The 22,538-nt window shown below is 31.8% G+C and overlaps 1 protein-coding gene and 1 non-coding gene across 2 annotated transcripts; both read left to right on the top strand.

The window, feature by feature from the left end:
* The first annotated feature begins 7,132 nt into the window (after nucleotides 1–7,132).
* On the top strand, nucleotides 7,133–19,768 carry LOC127130537 (uncharacterized). Its single transcript, XM_051059526.1, has 7 exons — nucleotides 7,133–7,561; nucleotides 16,420–16,497; nucleotides 16,595–16,905; nucleotides 17,116–17,771; nucleotides 17,875–18,093; nucleotides 18,233–19,090; nucleotides 19,191–19,768. Exons 1-7 carry the CDS (start codon nucleotides 7,133–7,135, stop codon nucleotides 19,766–19,768), a joined length of 3,129 nt encoding a protein of 1,042 aa, XP_050915483.1.
* Nucleotides 11,922–11,994, top strand: TRNAA-AGC (transfer RNA alanine (anticodon AGC)). The gene has a single exon. It is a non-coding gene; the product is annotated as a tRNA-Ala (tRNA).
* Nucleotides 19,769–22,538: the final 2,770 nt, after the last annotated feature.

Here is a 22,538-nt window from a genome sequence, read left to right on the forward strand (position 1 = left end):
TTTAACTACTCTAATTGACATAGAATAATACAGGTCTAACATTTTTCTCATTATTAGTACCTATCAAGTTAAGCACCTTTGACTCAAAAACAAAATTCAAATAAATGAGAGAATGAAAAATTAAGGAGCATGATAGATTAGTAGAGACTAAGGGCCTGTTTGATTTGATTTTGTAAAACTGTTTTTTAGTTTTTAAAATTTGAAAATAAGAAAATTTGTTTGGTAGTCTAATTTTATAAAATTGTTTTTGAAAACTATTCTCTATTGAGAGTTTTAAAAACTAAAAAACTAAAACAGGTTTTAGAGGTTTTGGTTTTTGATTTTTAGTTTTGGAAATTATGATGAGGAAAAAACAAGGAAAAGTGGTACACTTTTTAAAACGATTTTTAAAAGTAGAATTACCAAACATGTTTTATTTTATTGTTTTTCTTCAAAACTCTTTTAAAATTGATTTATAAAATAGTTTTTAAAAACTATAAATTTTTCAATTTTTAGATTTTAGAAACCAAAAACAATTTCTCCAAACAAATTTTTAACTTTAAAATTTTTAAAACGATTTTTAAAAACAGAGCTACCAAACAGATTTTATTCCATTAATTTTTTTAAAAATAATTTTTTAAAACTGATTTATAAAATCATTTTTAAAAATAGAAAATCAAAACTCAATCAAACGAGCCCTAAATCACTATGTTATGTCTTTATTTAGGCGTATTTAAATTTAAACGGATTCAAGTAAAAATTACAAATCAATTTAAAATATCTAAAACAGAAAAAAAAAATCAAATAGTTTCGAATTTGTTCGGATTCTCTTTATCAAAATTGTTTATATAGGATTAGATTTATAATTTATTTTTTAAAATCGACTCAAATCGAATTGAACCACGTGCTTATATTTTAATATTTTTTTATTAGCATAATATATTATGTTAATTTATTATTTATTAATATTTATTTGATTTTATTAATATTATTTATTAGTTTAATTAATTAATTTATTTTTAATATTTGTTTGTTTTAAACATAATTAATTTTTCTCATTTTGTATTTTTTTTAATATATCATATGTTATATATTACTTCAAATATATTATTTTATAGTATTTTTTATGTTAGTAATATAAATAAAAAATTATAATTTGTAATTTAAATATTCAAAAATAGATCAAATTAAATCGCATGAAATTGGATCTGATCAGATAAGATTTTTTTAACTAGTCATCAAAAACTAAACGAACCACGAATAATTTTATCTTTGAACCATAAATAATTAGTTATAATAATTGCTCAGTGACCTTGGGACGATGATACCATTCAACCAGTTTGTATGCACCATGTGACAATCTTTCGTGTGCTCTGTGGGGTCCTTCCAAGTTGAGGAACATCTTTCCAATCCGAGTAGGCACCATGACCTATCTAAGCACAAGGTTTCCTTCATCGGAACCATAGTAGAATTATATCTTCTAGCAGACCTTTATTTGGCCGCATACTCTTGAATATAGAAGATATATTAGGCTTCTTCGAGTAGGTCGGTCGCACACTTGAGTCATGTTTCATTTTCTTTTCATATACAAATTAATGGTTTTAATAAATTATTAATCATATGTATTAGTAAGGCTCGACATTTGTTAGATATTTATTTAACACTTAAAGAAATAATAACACCACTTGAAGAGTTATACCTTTCTCATTGAAATGCTCTTGCCGTTAGAGGCATGTCAATCTCGACCAATAATTAACATGACATCGACACCATAAACCATTTGAGTGGCTTCCACGAACCCTTTCATGCATTTCCACTAATATGTTCCAATTTTTTTCAAAAACCTTAACATTTTGGAGGCTATTCCCATCTTGTAAAGCTCCTCTGACACCATAATGTACTTCACTGCTAATATTTTTACCTTCTTCGCCTTGTCTTCCTCTAATGTAGCTCTTCCATGGTCAAATATTGCACTATTGATGACATCTAGTCTGTGGCATCAAGAGTATCAATGGAAATACCCCCTGATCCTTTGAAAGGTCTCTATAACAGGTTGATGGGTTTTTTTTCTTAATTTTTATTGATTAGAATGTCAATAAGACCACTCTTTTCCAAACGGTATCTCTCTAGATAAACATAATCTAGTCCACCAAATACATTTCTCTAGAAATATGAAGATTGTTTAATTCAGATTGGCAGACACATATTGGTCCAACACTATAATACAGAGAAATGTTCACCATTTAAGAACCTAAATTTATTTAATTATTGCATGATGCATTTCAAAAGGATTTTATAAATAACCTTGAAGTGATCTTTCAAATTTTCTAGCTTATGTTACTTACGAGTTTTTAAGAAAAGAACTTGAATAACTCTTCCAAAATCCAGAGTTGAATCATATCCTTAATGAACATCTTTACTTGAGAATTCTACCTCAGTAAATGCAACAAGAGCATTCATGTGTATCACAAACTCAGCACCTTGAACGTTTAAAGTTATATAACTTTCAATCAGAGAAGCATACATCCAAATTTATTTGGCAAGATTTGTATATTCTGGTTTTCTTTTAGAATCAAGTTCATTCATTTGGCTCTTTCAAACCATGGTTGTTAGTTTGGATATTGAAACCAATAGTGGGTTCCACTAGAATAGTAAAAATTTTAGAATTACAAATGGTTGTTAGTTTTCTATTTAGTTCTGATAAATCCATTTTAGAAGAGATATGATTTTTTAATGAAAAGAGGAGTTACACAAAGAGTCGGGTTACATATGGGAAATAGTAACGGGAGAATGTAGATGATCTTAGAGTGAGGGGAAGTTTTATGAGTTGGTGTGAGCCTTCGAGATCAATAACTTTATTAGAACTTGATACTTATATCAAATGATCTATTAATAATAATAAGACATTTCTTTATTATGTTTTTTTTCTTTCAAAATAATAAAGTCTCTATAATCGCTATTTCACTTTATGAGCATTACATGTCACTTAGTTATGATACTTCATTAAATATAAAGACATTATTCTTAATGAATATTGTGAAGTGATATACCATTAAAGTATTGAGACTATTATAGGGATAAACTGATGATCATATCTCACAGATCATGGATAAAGAGTTATCAAGTATTCACATAGGTATACATATTATGAATAATATTTATATTGGATTGACCCACCATGAGAATACTATATATAATGTTATGCAAGTGTCATAAATTATTCTCAAGGTGATAATAATGTATATCACCATTTGACCTGAAATCACTATGAGAATACTACATATAATATTATGCAAATGTTGTATATAATATGATGACTATAAATATAATTGATGAATACTCCATAAATCATATTAAGGGACATGAGTGACCTAGATAAAAATTTCCCACCATGCGTAACAAGATAAATGTATAAGGGTTCAATATTGAAATGGACAAGGGTGACACAATTTATGTCTTGTATTAAATTTAGAAATGAGGGGGAAAAGGTAATTCTACACATAAACATTATCACATAAAGGTTTTGTCAGATCACATAATATTTTCGTGATTTGGGTAGTAGTGATGTGTTGGATAATGCACACTGTTTATTATATTGAATGTGCGATTTATTATAATTGTCAACATGATGAGAACCTATACGGTATCACACATTAGGAAAAATTGATGAGAGATGGAATGAATAAGTGAATCACATTCGATTGTGCGGTCTTATAAAGCACTAATATTAATTAGAGAAACACAGTACACTATAAAATACGATGTACTTAAGAGAAATATGAAACATTGTAAGGTTTATTGTACTTGAGTGAAATAGGAAACACTATAAGGTATGGTGTACTTAACTAGAATAAAAAATGTTAAAAATTATGATAAACTTAAATGGAATATAGTACACCAAAAAATACATTGGCCTTAAGTGGGATTGTTCATATTGTAGCACATACAAGATGATTTATAAATAAAGCACTTGTATTGAAGTATTTACACTTGATAAAATTAGTTTTTTTTAAACTCTATATGTACTCTCTCTTTCTCTCTCTCATTCACATACACATACACATTCACAGTTTTCATTTAGAATAACTAACACTAAGATTGGAAACACTTTCTTCTTGTGGATTGAGTAAAGGTATTGTTGTTCTTTTAACGCTAATGATCATTCTCTGAATTTTGCATCAATGGTTAATCACCACAAGGAGTAACCATTTTATCACTGATCATGTTCATTCGTAAGGATTAGCGGGGATTTTTGGTCTTATTCTGTGTGTTTCAACCGCAATTTCCCTTGAGTGGTACCAGAGGCACTTTCAAAATTATGAGTCAAGTAGTTGTTTGTTTTTTGTACCTTTGTTTTAACTTGATTAAACATACAAGATGAACTAAATAATAATAATAATAATAATAATAATAATAATAATAATAATAATAATAGACAAATCAAATATTTGTATCATGATTTGTAAAATTTGGATGTATGATGTTTACTATGCTCCGTGATTGACATTTGTATGGTGAAACAATGATACTTCGATCACCCATAGTGATACAAATATGTTGATGGATTTATATATGATAGAAATAATTATGATGCAACATCATTGTATTTAATATACTATTTTTTTCGTTCATTCGATTTGTATAATGATTGATATACATCTGAATGATCAAAGTTGATTTTGCTTCGTGACCAACATATGTATGGTGAAGCAGCGACATTTCGATAAGTCGTATTTAATAATCAATCATTATTTTTGTAACAGTATGAAAATATTGCATTAGGACTTATAAAAATTCAAGAGGTGTGTTGTCATGAATCATACAATTAGGGTTTATAAATGGCACATGCATTATGCGATTAGGGTTTGTAAAAGTATTAAGTAATGATGCAAAATAATATGTCGATTGAAAATAAATTTTTCATTAAGAATTAGCTTTCACAGTGTTGTCCCCGGCTAACTTTACGTAGTATGATAAATCGCCAATTTTTTTTTATTTAATTAAAATAATTTAATAATAATAATAATAATAATAATAATAATAATAATAATAATAATAATAAACGTGTGTTTATTACTATTGTCTTGTGATGAGCAATTATGACCTTAGTTTTTCATTTTCTTTGTTTTGAGAATTTTTAAATACGGTCTGTGTGTCGTGTTGTTTTTCTTTATACTCTATTATTAACTTATTTTCTCATCCTATTCCCTCGTTGAATATTCTTATATTAGTGTAATGAAGAAAGAGAAGAAGACAAAATCAAAGGAGGTCAACCATATAGGTCTAGCTTGGACAATCATAACTTACTCTTAGGTTTAACTTAGGTTCTCCCATTGACTTGAGAGAACAACTGTGATAGGGGTCATAATTGTATCATTTTATTTTATATGTATGTTGATGCGTGTGAGATACAATTATATGATAAGTAAGACAGTGAGATCAAATTAATTACAAATTCCCTTCATAATAAATATTAAATTGTAGCTTTCTAATATTTCGCACTCATCTAGACTAGTATCGAATACTATAAAATTTACCTATTGCGATGTGCGTGTTCTATAATAGTAAGGCGTGATGGAACAAATTTAATATTACATTGTTAAACTTTGGGTTTAACTTAATAAAACTAATTATAATAAGATTATATATGTTTAGAAGCCCCTTGGTTGAGAACGGGGTCACTGGGCAGCGACGCTCCCTTCATAGGCAAGTGAAATAGTAGACGAGTCCCTCAGTTGAAACCGTACAAGCTCACAGGTACCTATGTGGCATGGCCATTTACAAATTCGAGGAAACACGTCTTTTTTTAGGTGATATTCCGAGACACTCAAACGTCAGTCAATTTGGCTAGATTGAGTGTTTGATGATAAGAGTCAGAGGTCGAATTTAATGCACCTCATGATGATATTTCTCAGGAAGACAAATCATCTCCCGTGTTTACACGTAGCCTTTAGGCGTGGAGACATTCCCGCTTCTGGAGTCAGCGTATTGGGTGAATATGTGAGTTTGTTTCTTTGCACTTCCTATATATTTTCCGAAGTATTACTTCACTCCTTCTTCCTTTTTTTCAAAGCCTCTTTCATTTGGACTGTTACTTTCTTGAACCATTACTTTCATCTACTATGGCGAGAAAAGCTATGTTTATCCATGTGCGAAACATAGCCTCCTTGTACTCTACTACGGATATGATCAACAAATTTTTACCATGGGATTAGTTTTTCTAGCACAGAAAGAGAGAGGTATGTGCTTATGGAGCATTGTTCGAGGGATTAAAGAGAAAATATGGATACCTTTGATGATCTGTCCGTTCTTTATTTCTACCTCCATCTTTCCGTTATCTATGATTTAGGGGTTGTGGTTCCTTTTACTTCTTTTGAAACATGCTTTTTATTTGCTGTTAATGTGGCCCCTTCTCAAGTTATTCCAAATGTTTGGGGTATATTAGGGCCTTTCAGATAATGTCTCGTCACGTGGGCGTGTCTCATTCTGTTAGGGTGCTTTTATACATTTTTTGGATGGAGTTTCTTCTCAGCAGTGGTTGGGTGACTTTACACCTTTTTTTAGAGGTGAGTTTTTTAAACTCCTTCGCTAGTCCTTACGAAGATTCGAAGGAAAAATTTGCTCAAATAAGAGGGTTAGACAATGCGTTACCCATTATGGTGGGGCGGGAGGCAAGCCCCTATTCCATTTTTCTTAGACCTCTGATCCTAAGTTCATCGTGTGGGTGGACTCACATGTCCTCCCTCCCTTTGACCGTGAGGTAATCCAGGTTTTAGAGTGTTTCTTCCCTCTAGAGTGCAGTACTCTTATTGCTCGAGACCGTGAAGATGTCAAAGGAGTGGACGAGTACTTAGGTAAGTGTGAATATTTTTATTGGCATTCCATTTGTATAGGCATTTTCTAAGGTTTATCATATGCAAGAAAGATGATACTGGTGCCTCTTGATGAAAAAAGGGAGTTTCTGGTGAAAATATAGGCGGATGAGCAGTGTGTGATGTGGTCTTTTTCTTGTGGCACCTTTAATGCTCCAAGGGCGTCGCAAGGTGAATTCTTTTGGGTGGAGGAGATTCTCCCTTATAAAGCTCTTAGGTGGGAAGAGAGCTTTTATGATCTGGGTGGGAACCAATGAGTAGGTCCTGGGGCGGAGAGGCCGATGGACGCTCAACCTCCCCCGAAACCTTGTTTATGGAACAACTCCACTTTTGACGTTGTGACTTCCACTAATAATTTATTTTCCTTCCCCGAGAACTTCCTCGACGATTATCAGATGCTTTCCTCCGTGTCTCATACCCAACTATCGACTTTGATAGAGGTCCAGCTGGTGAGATTCTTTTTGGAGGAAAAAGCACTAAGGGAGAAGCGTTTCGATACGCTAAGGATAATATATTCTAGGGTGTACAATTTGAACAAACGTACAGGGGATGGCGAGGTGGTGTTGAAGAAAATGAAGGTAATGAGGGAAGATATGAAGGTGCTCGTCGAAGGAGTGGTCGCCCATGCGCGTGTTCAACAGGAAGAGGTGAAGGGTTTAAAGAAGTCTCTAGAGGAAACCCATAACGCTCTCGAGGGTATGAAGGAGAAGGTCTCTCAGCTTACAAATGATTTCATGACAGAATTTGTTCATCACTTTGAGGAGGCGAGAAGACAGATATCTCTCTTTTATCCCATCTGGATTTAAGCCCTTTAGACCTTTTTAAGGTGGTTCTATATGGGGAGTTGGTGGATGAATAATAATTTCTTTTATTTTTTCATTTTTGATGTAATCTTATTTACCCCTTTGGGTTTTTTGTAACAATTCCAGATAGTGTTGTCCCTTTGTGGGTGTCTTTATATTAATTTCTTTTAGTGTTAGTTGCTCTGTTATTTGGCTTAATCTCGGGATGACTGCAACTATGGCAGCTTCCAAGGTGACTAGGAATATCTCTTGGGGTATTACATGTGTATGATTGCTTTAATGGGCGGAAAGGATCCCATATTTAGGGATTCAGCATAATAATTTCCTCTATGGGCGACAAGGATCTCACCTTGGGGGATCCATCATGATAATTGCCTCTATGGATGGAAAGGGTCCTATCTTGAGGTGATCAATCATAATAATTGCCTATATGGTCGGCAAGAATCTCACCTTGGGGGATCCAGCATAATAATTGCCTCTATGGGCGAGAAGGGTTCTGCTTTGGGGGATCCAACATAATAATTGCCTTTATGAGTGACAAGTATCCCACCTTGGGGGATCCAACATAATGATTACCTATATGGGTGGAAAATATCCCATCTTGGGGGTTCAATATAATAATTTCCTTTATGGGGGGAAAAATCTCACCTTGGGAATCCATCTTAATAATTGCCTCTATAGGCAACAAAGATCCCACCTTGGGGGATCCAACATATTTATTATTTGTCTTTTATGGACTTAAATTTCCTACACAGATATGGAATAATGAATAAATATAGATAAATAAGGATGAGTTTCCTCATTAAAAACCCTCGCCCCCTAAAGGAACGGAGGGAAGAAAGTGCATCTGAACTAATAACTTGTCCTTACAACCGACCGAGTTCCATTACTCGCCTAAAAATGTCAACTAGGTTAAGAGAAGATAAACACAATTACATAAATGGATAACAAAAACAAAATAGATGGATCCAGAGGAGAAGTGGGTGTTTCCCCTTGCTTGCAGGTTCCCTTGTCTCCTGAGGTCAGATGGGGAGGTTACTTACTCTCGCCCCTCTCTCTTAGCGGCATGATCCCATAGCCATCTTTTTTTCACCTTTACGTCCTGAAAATGCACCCTCTTTAACTTGAGGTTTCTCACTTAGCATTTACTGGCAAATTCCTGGTCTCCTTGAACAACTCTCACTCGCCCATTGGGGAGCAGGTATTTCATACACAAATACAAGGTAGATAAAACGGCTCCCAGACAGTTAAAGGTTGGTCATCCAATAATCATATCATACGAGGAAGGGCGTTAGTGACTAAGTACTTAACCTTTATTTCCTTGGCATGGTCTTGCTCTTCGAACGTGATCCTTAGGGTGAGGTAGTCTTTCACCCGCACATGTTCTCATAAGGATCCAAACAACAATCCCTTTAAGGGCTTCAAGTCTTTGGATTCATACACAATCTCTCGAAGGCATCCTAATACAATATGTTGGCAGAGCTTCCCTGATCCACAAGAACCCTTTTGATCTCCCATTCCTCCTACTTGACGGAGATGACCATAAGGTCTTCATTGTGAGTAAAGATTCCAAATACATCTTCCTCCAAGAAGACAATTGTGGCTTTTGGTTCTTTCGTATCCTTGACCTGGGGGAGGTCTTCCATGCTCAGGACTTAACGAGCGTATCTTCTGCGGGCGGAGCTGGTCTCGTCACCCCCAATGAATGCTCATGCTATGAAATTAAGCGTGTGACGTTCCATTGTACTGCCCTCGCCCTGGGATGCTTCTTTGGATTTGCTTGGCCTTGGACTTCTTGCATCTTCCCGCCCATGCAGGTTATGTCGTTCCACTTGGATGGAGGATTCGTTCTTCATATACTTCTTGAGGTGGCCCTCCTGTATCAGCTTTTCTATTTCCATCTTTAATCGGTAGTAGTCGTCGGTATAATGTTCTTTTACCCTTTGGAACTTACACTACCTTTCAAGATCATATTCCATCACCTCGAACCCATGGGAAAGTGGTGTCGCGATGTTGTACAGGTGGAGTACCTCGTGCAATATTTGTCATTTGCGGGTGTTCAAAGACATGAAACTCTTTGTCGTCTTCCTCACCTTTTTTAGTGTGGATTTTCTCTTTATGGGCAAGGTATAACAGTTTTTCCTCGAGGGATGAGAGCTCCCAGCCCCGGGAATACGCTTTTTGACATCGCATGCCTTCTTTTCAACATTACTTTCTTTGCCTTTGATGTAGCACTTCGCCCTAGCGAATACCTCGACTAACGTGAATGTTGGCTTTTGGGTGAGAGATTCATTGGAGTATCCCACCTTGACTCCATTTTGGAATGCTCCCACAAACATTTCTTGGTTCAGATAGAAAATCTTGATAATGGCTTATTGAATTAATGTGCGAGATGTTCCCTCAACGATTATGACGGAGCTTGAAGAATGTTGAACAGGCTCGTGGTGGACATATTCTTATGGAGTCTGGTGCCGAACTGGTGTACCAACTTTCTCACAAATTCCTAATAGATGTTAATAGAGGCACATGGAAGGTCATGTACCATCTGAGGGCAGCCTCCCTGAAGGTGCCTGAGAACATCTTAGATTTTAGGTAGTCTTGTGCTCCTATGTTGGCCATTTGTATGTTGATGGAAGCGATGTGTTCATAGGGATCACTATGTCCATTGAAATTGGCCAAGGATGAGGGTTTGAAAACTTCGTCCAAGAGTGGCTAGGGATCCAGCAGTTCCACCTCTTTCGGGGGATTGACCTCTTGTTGGGGCTGCCTGATGATCTAGACGTCATTTTCCAACGTCTGGTTATGGCGTCTTAATTCATCCACGGCGGCTCACATCTCTGCAATTGCCTCAACAACGCATATACTGTTGGTACTCTCAAGAGTAGGGGATGAAGCTCTTATGTTCACCATGGTCAATAATAGTTAAGGGATGGAGTTAAGGGTGGAACAGGGAACAAGATGGTTGTTAAAAAGGGGTGTGACCCATATTAGTTTTACCAGTCTCCACGGTGGGTTCCATTGTACTGTCCAAAAGTATATGATGTGTATGTTTCCAAAAGTAAAGAGTGTGTGTGTGTGTGTGTGTGTGTGCGACATCGTAGGTAATGCTGATTCCCGTAAGAGTAGGGGATGAATCTCTTCTGTTCATATAATGTTGTCATCCCAAAAAAAGGAGACAAATAAGGCGACTACAAAAATCCATAGAAAATGCATGATACAAAAAGGGCACTAATGGACCTACTCATCGTCCCTTAGGTGACCATCTCGAACTACTTAAGATAGGTACATCTGACTTAGGTCCAACCCTGGATAGAAAAAGGTTATATGTTTCTTCATCCTTTAAAAGAACTGATCAGAAGCAGCCACTGCATCATCCTTGAGCGATGATACCTCTTACTCTCTTTTATTGAGTTAAGGGTTTTTTCGAGGGATCCCTTCAAATTTTCCCACTCCTCAGCATAAACTCGTTCTTCTAAGGGGGGGGGGGGGGGGGGGGGGGGGGGAGCTCCATATCATTTATCTCATTCACCAAGGTCATCATTGCCCTCTAATGCTCTTAGAGACACCTTTTGACAAAGGAAAATGGAGATTTCAACTCACTTGTCGCTTGAAGATGCTTCAACTCACTTTTTTTTAGCAAATACATATATCTATAAAAATAATAAAATAGTTTTTTTTTATCTATTATCTGTTTGTCAATAAGTAAAATTTACAAAATATTAAAAAAATAGAAATAGAAAATATTTTTATAAAATAAATGACATTTTAACCTCCAAATGTTCGGAAAAAAACTTTTATGGATGGAGTTTGCTTTTCATAATCTCATAAGTTCCCTTAAAAACATCTTATTCAAGATAATGTCAAATACTGGATGTAGTTCAAATATTTATTTTTCATGTGAGATGTTGTGAGATTTTAGTTCACACCATTTTAATAGTTATTAGTAAATTAAATCAATTTTGTATACCTTTATTAATATGACCGTGGTAGGGAAGGAACATAATACTAATGCCCACTAGCTAGAACCTAAATCCACATTATATTTTCAGTCTCTCTAAATTAAATATTTGTTGATTTTGTGCTTCTAAATAATGAATTAGTGTACGAAACTATTTTACGCCAAAGTTTCTGCTGTATTGTCTTTGTTTCTTACAATAATCTTAATGTGTTGTTTAAGTGGAGTAGTACATCTGGTAGTACTTTTGCTGTCATAATGATTGTGAATATAATTGATAAATAAATACGAATGTGAAACGTTAAATAAAATGGGGATGTAGCTCAGATGGTAGAGCGCTCGCTTAGCATGCGAGAGGTACGGGGATCGATACCCCGCATCTCCAAATTTCTTTTTCTTCAATGTTTTCGTTCAGTTATGTTCTTGTACTTTTTACGCGTGTTGCATACTTTTTTTTTTGTCGTGAATGAAACCAAACAGACTTTTATTTTATCATACCTTTTCGCGAAAAACATTGAACTTTCATCATTAACTTTTTTCAGACAATTTTATTATTCTGCAATATCTTATTACTGTAGGTTTTTTTTTTGAAGTTAATATCATTATTGTTTTGCAAGCAAATATCTCACGAGAATCATAACTTTTTTTAATCTAACTGTATTACATGTTTAGCAATAAATTTTAGATATGCACTTCAGATTCAATCAAAATTTATTTATTAATTTATTTTAGATCATTTTTGTTTACATGATTATATCATGCATTTTAGTTAACAAATTTACAATTTTATATTAAATAGTTTAAATAAATTCAAACTTATTTGTTAAATTATATCAAATGGATATGAAAAGTACATTTCTGAATATATAGATATTTGAATGAAGAAGTTTGTGTACAAAAATCTAAAGGGTTCAATGATCTTTGCTCACTAGATCATATTTACAAATTCAAGAAGGTGATCTATGGCTTGAAAAAACTCCTAGAGTTTGGTATAAAAGGATCACATCTTTTCTCCCTAGTAATGGTTATGTTAGATGAGGAATTTGCAAAAACTCGATTTGTTAAGAAAGAAGAAAGAAAGCTAATGATAACCCAAATCTATGTGGATGATATTGTATTTGGAGGAATGTCAAGCAAGATGATAAAATCAATGTTTTAAAAATCGGAATGGAGATTGAACTGATAAAATTTGCGGTTTAAAGTTCAATTGGTACAATCGGTTAAACCTGCGGTCGAACCGTTTATTAAATAAACTAATAATATAAAATTAAATTTCATAAATATGTCACATATAATCATATGTTCACAACTTAATAAAATAATCTACTTTTAATATATAAAAGTTAATTATCACCATAATTACTTAATTACCCTAATTACAATCCATAATACAGCTAATTTCATGTTCTTATAAGTAATTTCGTACTAAACTCTATTTAATACTCTAACTAAACTCTATTTAATACTCTAACTAACTCTACCATTTTACAATTTAATAAATTTGCCTCGACAACATAAAAATTGATTCAACTGTATATTATATAAAATATAATTAAAAAATTGATTCAAATATATCAAAATACATTAAAAGAGAGTTTTTCATTGGGTAAGGTGATGTATGATATGAGTAATTTTCAATGGGTGAATTATTTTATGGATTTGGGATAAAAAGAGAATTTTGAAATCTTGAATTATGGTGTGGATTTGGAATAAGAGGTGGATTTCCAAAATATGGGGTGTTTTGTTGATTTGGGATACAAAGAGGACTTCCATCATTTTGCATAAAATTGGAGCATGTGTTATGTTGATTGAGGTTCATTTTCAAATAAAATGTGTACACAAAAAAATTAAAATAAAATAAAATAAATTGGTCAAATTTAGACTAGATGTGAGTGAAAAATGTGATAAAATAAATTACCTATTTATACTACTAAAAAATATTACCGTTATTTTATTGTTGTTGCAATCTTATCATTCCAAAATAAAATCAATATCCTGAAATCAAATTAGTTATTATTGTAATTTTTTTGCCAAATATTATCGTTGCTTGATTTTCTTTAAATGACAAAACGATTTTTTTTTAATAATAAATATTACCGTTATTTTATTGTTGTTGCAATCTTATCATTCCAAAATGAAATCAATATTCTGAAATCAAATTAATTATTATTGTAGTTTTTTTGCCAAATATTATCGTTGCTTGATTTTCTTTAAATGACAAAATGAATTTTTTTTAATAATAAATATTACCGTTATTTTATTGTTGTTGCAATCTTATCATTCCAAAATGAAATCAATATTCTGAAATCAAATTAATTATTATTGTAGTTTTTTTTGCCAAATATTATCGTTACTTGATTTTCTTTAAATGACAAAATAAATTTTTTTAATAATAAATATACTGATTTTTTAAGTGGTCTTTCTGAAATGTCAAACCGAGAATATGAAAAGAGGGAGAAGTAATATGAAACGGTTTGATGAAAATTAGGATTTTATTTAATTGAATAAATTGATATTATTATTATTATTAATATTGTTATTTATTAATATTTATTATCATCATTATTAATCCCATTTACCCATTTAATAACTCAAAATATTTCAAAACCACTATTCCAAAACCACTGACAATATTATACCATTTTAACTAACTCTACCATTTTACAATTTAATAAATTTGCCTCGACAACATAAAAAAACGCCTTCTCCTATTACTTGCACGCCGAAAATTTCATTGGGAACACAACAGTCTTCACGCCTTCTTCTTCAAGAATGCTGCTAATCAATTCGATGTTATATATGTGTAACATCAAAGGTTGGATCCTTTTCAGCATTTTGCCACACACCTCTATCAAATTTATATACTCTTTTTTTTCCAGGTTATTAGGTTTGTAATTTTATAGTCATCTAAATTTGCAGTTACATTAATTTTTGAATTTTTTTTCAGTGAAAATGAGTAGAAAGGTTGATCCTGTGAAAGACATCAATGACTCAAAAGAAACTTGGCGTCTTGCTATTCGAATAATGGATGTTTGGAGTGTTGTGAATAATAAGGGTATTGAACATTTGGAGATGATTGTTATGGATTCCTTGGTAAATTGCTTTTCTTTTTTTAAGTATAGATTTTTGTATGATAGTTAGTAATTACAACAAAATGCTTTTTTGTATAACATATAAAAAGAAGATTATTTTTATTTTGTTAGGGTGATCGGATTCATGTCCTTATTCGTCATGACCATTTACTGAAATGGAAAGAGGTCATTAAGGAGAATATGACCTGCATTATAAACAATGGCAGTGTCTATAACAATGATTTTCAGTGGAAGGTATGTGATCATTCAAAAAAAATTGTGTTTCTTGGTGGTACCACAATGAAGGCAATCGAACTTCAAAATATTCCACCTAAAGGATATTTCTTTAAAGATTTTGGTGAGATACTTCAAGGCAAATGCAAAACCGATAGACTGGAAGGTAATTTAAATTCTATTATAACTTATATAACTTATATATTTGCAAACACATTCAATAATGAACCTTACTTTAATGTAGATATTATTGGTGCTGTTAGTGAGATAAACCATATCCAATCCAACACTCCGGGGAAGAAAGTTGTTGTTTCTATTGTGCTGAAAGATTTGAAGTAATGCGCATTGTTTTCATAACTTATGTGTTTGATAAATTTATATATTTTGCATCACTGAATCCCATCATATAATATTGTTTATTTATATTGCAAAATAGGGGTAATTGCATAAATTGCAATTTATGGGAAATCTATGGATCAAAATTTTTGGCTTACTACAATGATCCTAAAAACAATGGAGCTATTGTAATTCTGCTCACTCATGCAATGGTAAAAGATGGCCAAGGTATTACACTATCAGACTTTATAAATACATAGCTGATTTGTATTTTTCATTATACGTTCAATAATTTTTATATTAATTATACAATTTACAGTGTCAAATGCATGGAGTGGTTCCAAATTGTTGATAAATGAAGACATCCCTGAAATTCAAGATTTTATGTCTAAGTATGGATTTTATTTATTTATTTATATTCAGATTATTATACATAATTTTTAATTTCAAAAACAATCTTATTTCTATAGGTTGCCTACTAATGAACAGAAGGAGAAGCCTACTCAATCTGCAAAATCTCTTTCTAATTGGTCTGGTGGTTCTCAGTATTCGCCAGTAGAAAGGTTTGTTCATAATGCGAAATGTATGTCCTTAAGTCAGTTCTGCAAAATCAAACATGTAAGTTGAATACTATAGAGCCGAATTTATCTTTACTATTACAATTATATTGTTTGCTTTTTGAAATTAATATCATTTTTGATTTGCTTTTAGGAAACTTTATGTGTTACTGTAGCAACCACATTGAAATTTGCTGTCTCAAAGTATGGATGGTTTTATTATGGCTGCACAAGGTGTTCTTCGAAGGCACCTAATCCTGAAAAAGCTTATGAATGTTCATGTGGGCAAAAAGTCAAACAGCCTATACCAAGGTACATATAATCTAGATGAATTGCAAATAAATTTGGTAATGGATTTGTTATTAATCATATTATTTTCTTTGTTTAAAATACTATAGGTACAAGATTGAGATATATGTTAGCAATGGTGAATCAAAATATCGATTTGTATTCTGGGATTCCGAATGTGCTGCTATACTTGGAATGACTGCTGAATTTATGCATAACTCTATGGTGGAGGTACATTGTTATACATAAGTTAAAATGTTAATAGTTTATCGAGTTGTAAAGTTCAGATTATCACTCATGGTTGATATTTTATTTTTCCATTAGAATGGAGAAGATGATCCAATGGTTTATCCTGATGAGCTTGAAATGCTGTTGAATAAGAAAATGGCTTTTAGAGTTAAGGTGCAGTCAACGTTTTCCCAAGCGTCTGTGTGGATTTGCAAATCGATCTTCACCGTGCATGAAAAATGGAAAATGTTCTAAATATTTTCCAAAACAGTTTCAGCCCGAAACAATTGTTGATCAAAATGGGTTTCCGGTATATAGAAGAAGGGACAATGGACATACAGTTCTTAAGAATGGAATTCAAGTCGATAATCGGAATGTTGTTCCATACAATACAAAGTTGTTGACAAAGTACCAAGCTCACATAAACATGGAATGGTGCAATCAAAGTACATCGATTAAGTACTTATTCAAGTACATCAACAAAGGTTACGACAGAATCACCGCTGCCATTGTACCGAATGATGATGGAACTTCCAACCAGCCGCAGAACATTGATGAGATCAAACATTATATTGATTGTAGGTACGTTTCTAATATATCACTTGAAATATGATGTCATGCAATTTATCTATTTCAACTAAAAGTGTGCAATTTTTCTTTACATGTATGGTGTAGAAAATTTTATATGTACACTGTTTTGACTATATGTGTTATAATAAAATTTATATATTCTGTCTACAATAATCATTCTATTAATTTTAAATCCATTGCCTTTCATTATATTATTTGTAGGTACGTTTCTCCGAGTGAAGCATCTTGGAGGATATTCTCCTTTCCAATCCATGGTAGAAAACCAACTGTTGAGAGAATGTACTTTCATTGTGAAGGTCAAAATTCGGTATATTACACTGATTTTGATCGTATCAATACAGTTCTGGAAAAACCAAGTGTAACTGAATCGATGTTTACATCATGGTTCGAAGCAAATTGCAAGTATCCTGAAGCACAAAATTTAACTTACAGCAAATTTGTTTCAAAAATAGTTTATGTTAAGAAAAAAAGAGAATGGAAACCCCGTCAAAAAGGTTACACAATTGGTAGGCTTATATGGGTTCCTCCAACAACTGGCGAATTGTACTATCTTAGATTGATGCTCACACATGTCAAAGTCCCCCGCAGTTATAATGATATAAAAACAGTGAATAACGTAAAATATGATACTTTCCGGGATGCCTGTTTTGCTATGGGTTTTATCGGCGATGATAGAGAATTCATTGCAGCTATTAAAGAGGCAAATCATTGGGGTTCAGATCAATATTTGAGATTACTATTTGTTCACATGTTATTATCAGGCATCATTAACAGGCCAAGACATGTATGGAGTAAAACATGTCATCTCTTAGCTGATGGAATACTATATGCTCAACAGCGAATTGCAAACAATAGAGGTATTATTTTTCCTATATTGTGAATTTTTATTATATTTATTTGTTTGATTCTTAAAAGTAAATTTGTTTTATAGTTTACACTTATAATTACTATTGTATAAAGGTTTGAGGTTGTCGGATGAAGAGATAATGAATTTAACATTAATTGAGATTGAACGAAATCTTCAAAGGAAGAGCCGAAGTCTAAAGGAATTTGCTGGAATGCCTTATCCAAGTGGATATGTGGTTGAGCAGTTGGGAAATAAGCTCATATACAAAGAGCGGAGTTACAATCCAGCCGAACAATTGCAAGAATACAATAATTTGTTCTTAAATCTTACAGGTAAATATGTTAAATGTTTGTAAGTTTTGTCATAATTTTATAAAGTTAACTTTTAAAGTATGATTTTATCTTACAATTTTTTTTAATGTATAATTAATTTATTCACTGCATGTTTGCTATGTATTTTTTTTTAAATTAGATGAGCAAAGAGGTGTATTCAAGCGAATAATGGAAGCAGTAAACAATCAACAAGGAGGCGTATTTTTTTTGTATGGATACGGTGGCATAGGGAAAACCTACATGTGGAAAACTCTAGCTTCCTACATAAGATCAAAGAAACAAATTTGTTTAACTGTTGCTTCATCGGGCATAGCTTCACTACTACTTCCAGGAGGTCGAACGACTCATTCAATGTTCAAGATTCCAATACCTACAATGGAGTCTTCTACATGTAATATCGACAAAGGTAGTGATCGTGCAGAGCTACTAAAAATGGCAAAGTTGATAATTTGGGATGAAGCTCCAATGGCACACAGATTTTGTTTTGAAGTGTTTGATAAAACCCTTAAAGACATAATGGGGCGTTCCAATTGTTCTAACAAATTATTCGGAGGGAAAGTAATTGTATTTGGTGGAGATTTTCGGCAAATATTACCAGTTGTACCAAGGGGCAGCCGTTCAGATATAATACATTTTACAATAAATTCATCATACATCTGGGATCATTGTGTTGTGCTGAAGCTTACAAAGAACATGCGACTCCAACAAGCCGACAATACTTCAAGTACATCTGAATTAGAATTGTTTTCTAATTGGATATTAAAAGTTGGCGATGGGAAATTGGAAGAACCTAACGATGGTTACACGGATATTCCTATTCCAAATGATTTCTTAATTTCTAACTATGATGATCCACTAGAAGCCATTGTTAGTGAAACATATCCGAATTTTCTTAACAATTACAAGAATCCAGAATTTTTGCAATCAAGAGCTATATTGGCAGGAACAATTGAAACGGTTGACATCATAAATCAATACGTTTTGGGATTCATACCAGGTATGCGTTATCCATTGTAAACATATTTATAGATACATTCATATATTTATATGTACTAACATAGATTTATAATAATAAAATTTCAAAAAATTTCCCAAAGGTGAAGAAAAGGAATATTTAAGTTCAGATTCTATAGACATATTTGACGGTGAAGGAAATGAAGCTTTTGATGTTTTGACCCCGGAATTTTTGAATACACTTACAACTTCCGGTCTACCTAACCACAAGATTAAATTGAAGATTGGGACCCCTATTATGTTGCTTCGAAACATTGATCAACCTGAAGGTCTCTGCAATGGAACAAGGCTTATAGTTACAAGATTGGCAAACCACGTTATCGAGGCAAAAATTATATCTGGAAAGAATATTGGAGGGATTATCTATATTCCAAGAATGGATATGACTCCAACACAATCTCCGTGGCCATTCAAAATGACTAGAAGGCAATTTCCCATAACTATATGTTATGCTATGACAATTAACAAATCTCAAGGTCAGTCATTGGATTATGTTGGATTGTATTTGCCTAGAAGTGTATTTAGTCATGGTCAACTATATGTTGCAATATCAAGGGTCAAAAGCAAAAAAGGGCTTAAGATATTAATCCATGACAAGGATAACCATCCATTGAATTCTACAACAAACGTCGTGTTCAAAGAAGTTTTTGAAAACTTATAGAACGTAAGTTTTTCATTAGTTATATTATATCAACAAATGTCGTTGTTTATTATTAGAATTTTATTAAATGAGTTGTATAAAATATACATTATGTTTTAACATTTGTTTATATGGATGTAATTGTTTTTTACAGGGTAATGAATCATCACTTCCTAAAAGGTTGCGGGCAGGTTTTGTATAAACCCAGTTTTTTAAGGACCAAAGAATTGTACGAAGTTAAATCATTTTTGTTGCTGGACTTATTTCTCACAATTTTAGCTAAAATTGTTAACCTTTTGTTTCAATATCTTTTGTTGCATTAAACCTTACTGTATCAATTGCAATTAATTTCAACATTTGGTAGTATTCATTACTATATTTTAAAACAAATGAGGTTCTGGTATTTCTTTTACATGGTTTATGTATTTTGGTTAAATAATCATTTATTATGAAGGTTAATATTTGCGCTTTTATACCTCAAATTAGTAACAGATTGGAAAATTTCATTCATTACTAAATAAATATATTTTTATTTCTTATGTCCAAAATCTCAATGATAAATGGAATGTTTATTCATAACATTAACAATGGAATGTTTATTATATATCAATATACCAATAAATTGTAAAAATATTTTTGTATTATATTTTTTGATTATTTCCTTAATATAGTATACAAAAAAATTAAGCAAATTATATTACTATAAATTAATAATGTTTTACTTTATTATGTCACAAACTGGAAAAAGTTATTTGTGGAAATTTTTTGAACCCATTTATTGATCATTTAACATCCATTACATTAAAAAAAAACTCTTATGCAATAAATTTGTGTACGTTGATCCAACCATATATATATATATATATATATATATATATATATATATATATATATATATATATATATATATATATATATATATATATATATATATATATATATATATATATATATATATATATATATATATATATATATATATATATATATATATATATATATATATATATATATATATATAAAAAAAAAAAATATTATATTTTAATTTTTTTAAAATAAATTATTGCACTTGTGCGACCCGTGCGAACGCACGGGTCCTTTACTAGTTATTTCAAAAATTCATTACAAATTTAATACAACAATATCGATAATACATATAATAACATAACATAGTTCTACACTTCATTTCAACGTTCATTTAAGAATAACTTGACCAAATTAAAGAATTACAATAAACTAAGTTAAATTAATTCAAACCAAAATTAAAATAATAGAATATAATAACTAAAATAATGTTCAAATAATTAAAAATATCTAAATTAAATAAGATAAAATACCAAAAATAAATAATATAATACAATATAATTAAAAAAAAATGAATTTGAGTTGAACTATGACAAATAAATCTTAATTTACAACAAAAAATAATATTGACTTGAACGATAATCAATATTGAGTTGGATATCGTGACTATGTTTGAAAGGGACAACATGATGATGATAGAGTATGATTGAAAGGAAAACTATAATTGAATGACAAAACTTAGAAGTTCGTATGATTATAAAAAAAATACGGATTTTTTTTTTGTGATTGAGAATGTAGGTTAAATTTTGATATTGACATATTAAATTTTTTAAAAAATTAAAAAAATGGTCAATTTGATGCATTTTTTGAACTAGACTGTTTTTTAAAACCGGCTCCGTTTTTTTGGTTCAACCTGATTTTTCTGGTTTTACTCCGGCTTTGACCCACTAGCGATTTTAAAAGGTAGACCCAATCGGATTCATCTCCGATTCCCGGTCTAACCGGTTGAACCGGACGGTTCGGTCCGATTTTTAAAACATTGGATAAAACATTTTGTTCAACAAATACAATCTGAGTTTAAAATGAGTTTGAAAATGCTATGCATAAACGTACTTATGTTGTCACTCATGTCAAACTCATTAAAGATGATCAAGGAGTGACTATTGATCAAAGTCTTTACAAAAGTATGATTGAGAGTCTATTATATCTCACTCTAGTCGTCCTAACATCACCTTCTTTATAGGTGTATGCTCATTATCATGTCAATCATTAAAAGATCCATTTCATACAACTCAAAAGAATTATCAAGTATATAAGTGAAACTTTTGATTATGGTCTTCTATACTCCTTCAATACCAACTTTATTCTAGTTGATAATGATTGGATTGGAAATGTTGAGGATAAGAAGAGTTCTTCACGTGTGTGTTTGTTCTTGGAAAGCAATCTCATATCATGGTTTATCAAAAATAAAAATTGTATTTCCCTTTTCATTACAGAAGCCAAGTACATTGTTGAAGGAAGCAATTGCACTCAACTAATATGGATGAAGTTGATGTTGAAAGAGTGCAATATCACACTAGATGTTATGATATTATATTGCAGCTACATGAATTCTATAAACATCTCCAATAATCAAGTACATCGTAGTTCTACCAAGCACTTTGATATAAGCCATAATTTTATTAGGGAACTTCTAGAAGAAAAAGTCATTTCTCTTGGTCATATGCCTACTGAAAAACAACTTAAGGATATATTTAGTAAATCCTTGGACGCAACTCAATTTTAAAAGCTGAGAAATGCATTAGACTTATGTGTGTGTTAGACATCTTGTAGCAAATAATGTTGAGGTGGCTGAAAAATACATGGATCAGATTTTTGTCCATTCAGTCCCCTGTTTTCAGGAATAGTGTAAACAATATTGTCAGGACCAATAGGAGACCTAAACCGCTTCATATTCAAAATATCCCATTTATCATTTACGTTTTTA

This window comes from Lathyrus oleraceus, chromosome 3 (assembly GCF_024323335.1).
Source record: "Lathyrus oleraceus cultivar Zhongwan6 chromosome 3, CAAS_Psat_ZW6_1.0, whole genome shotgun sequence".
Taxonomy (NCBI): Eukaryota; Viridiplantae; Streptophyta; class Magnoliopsida; order Fabales; family Fabaceae; genus Lathyrus; species Lathyrus oleraceus.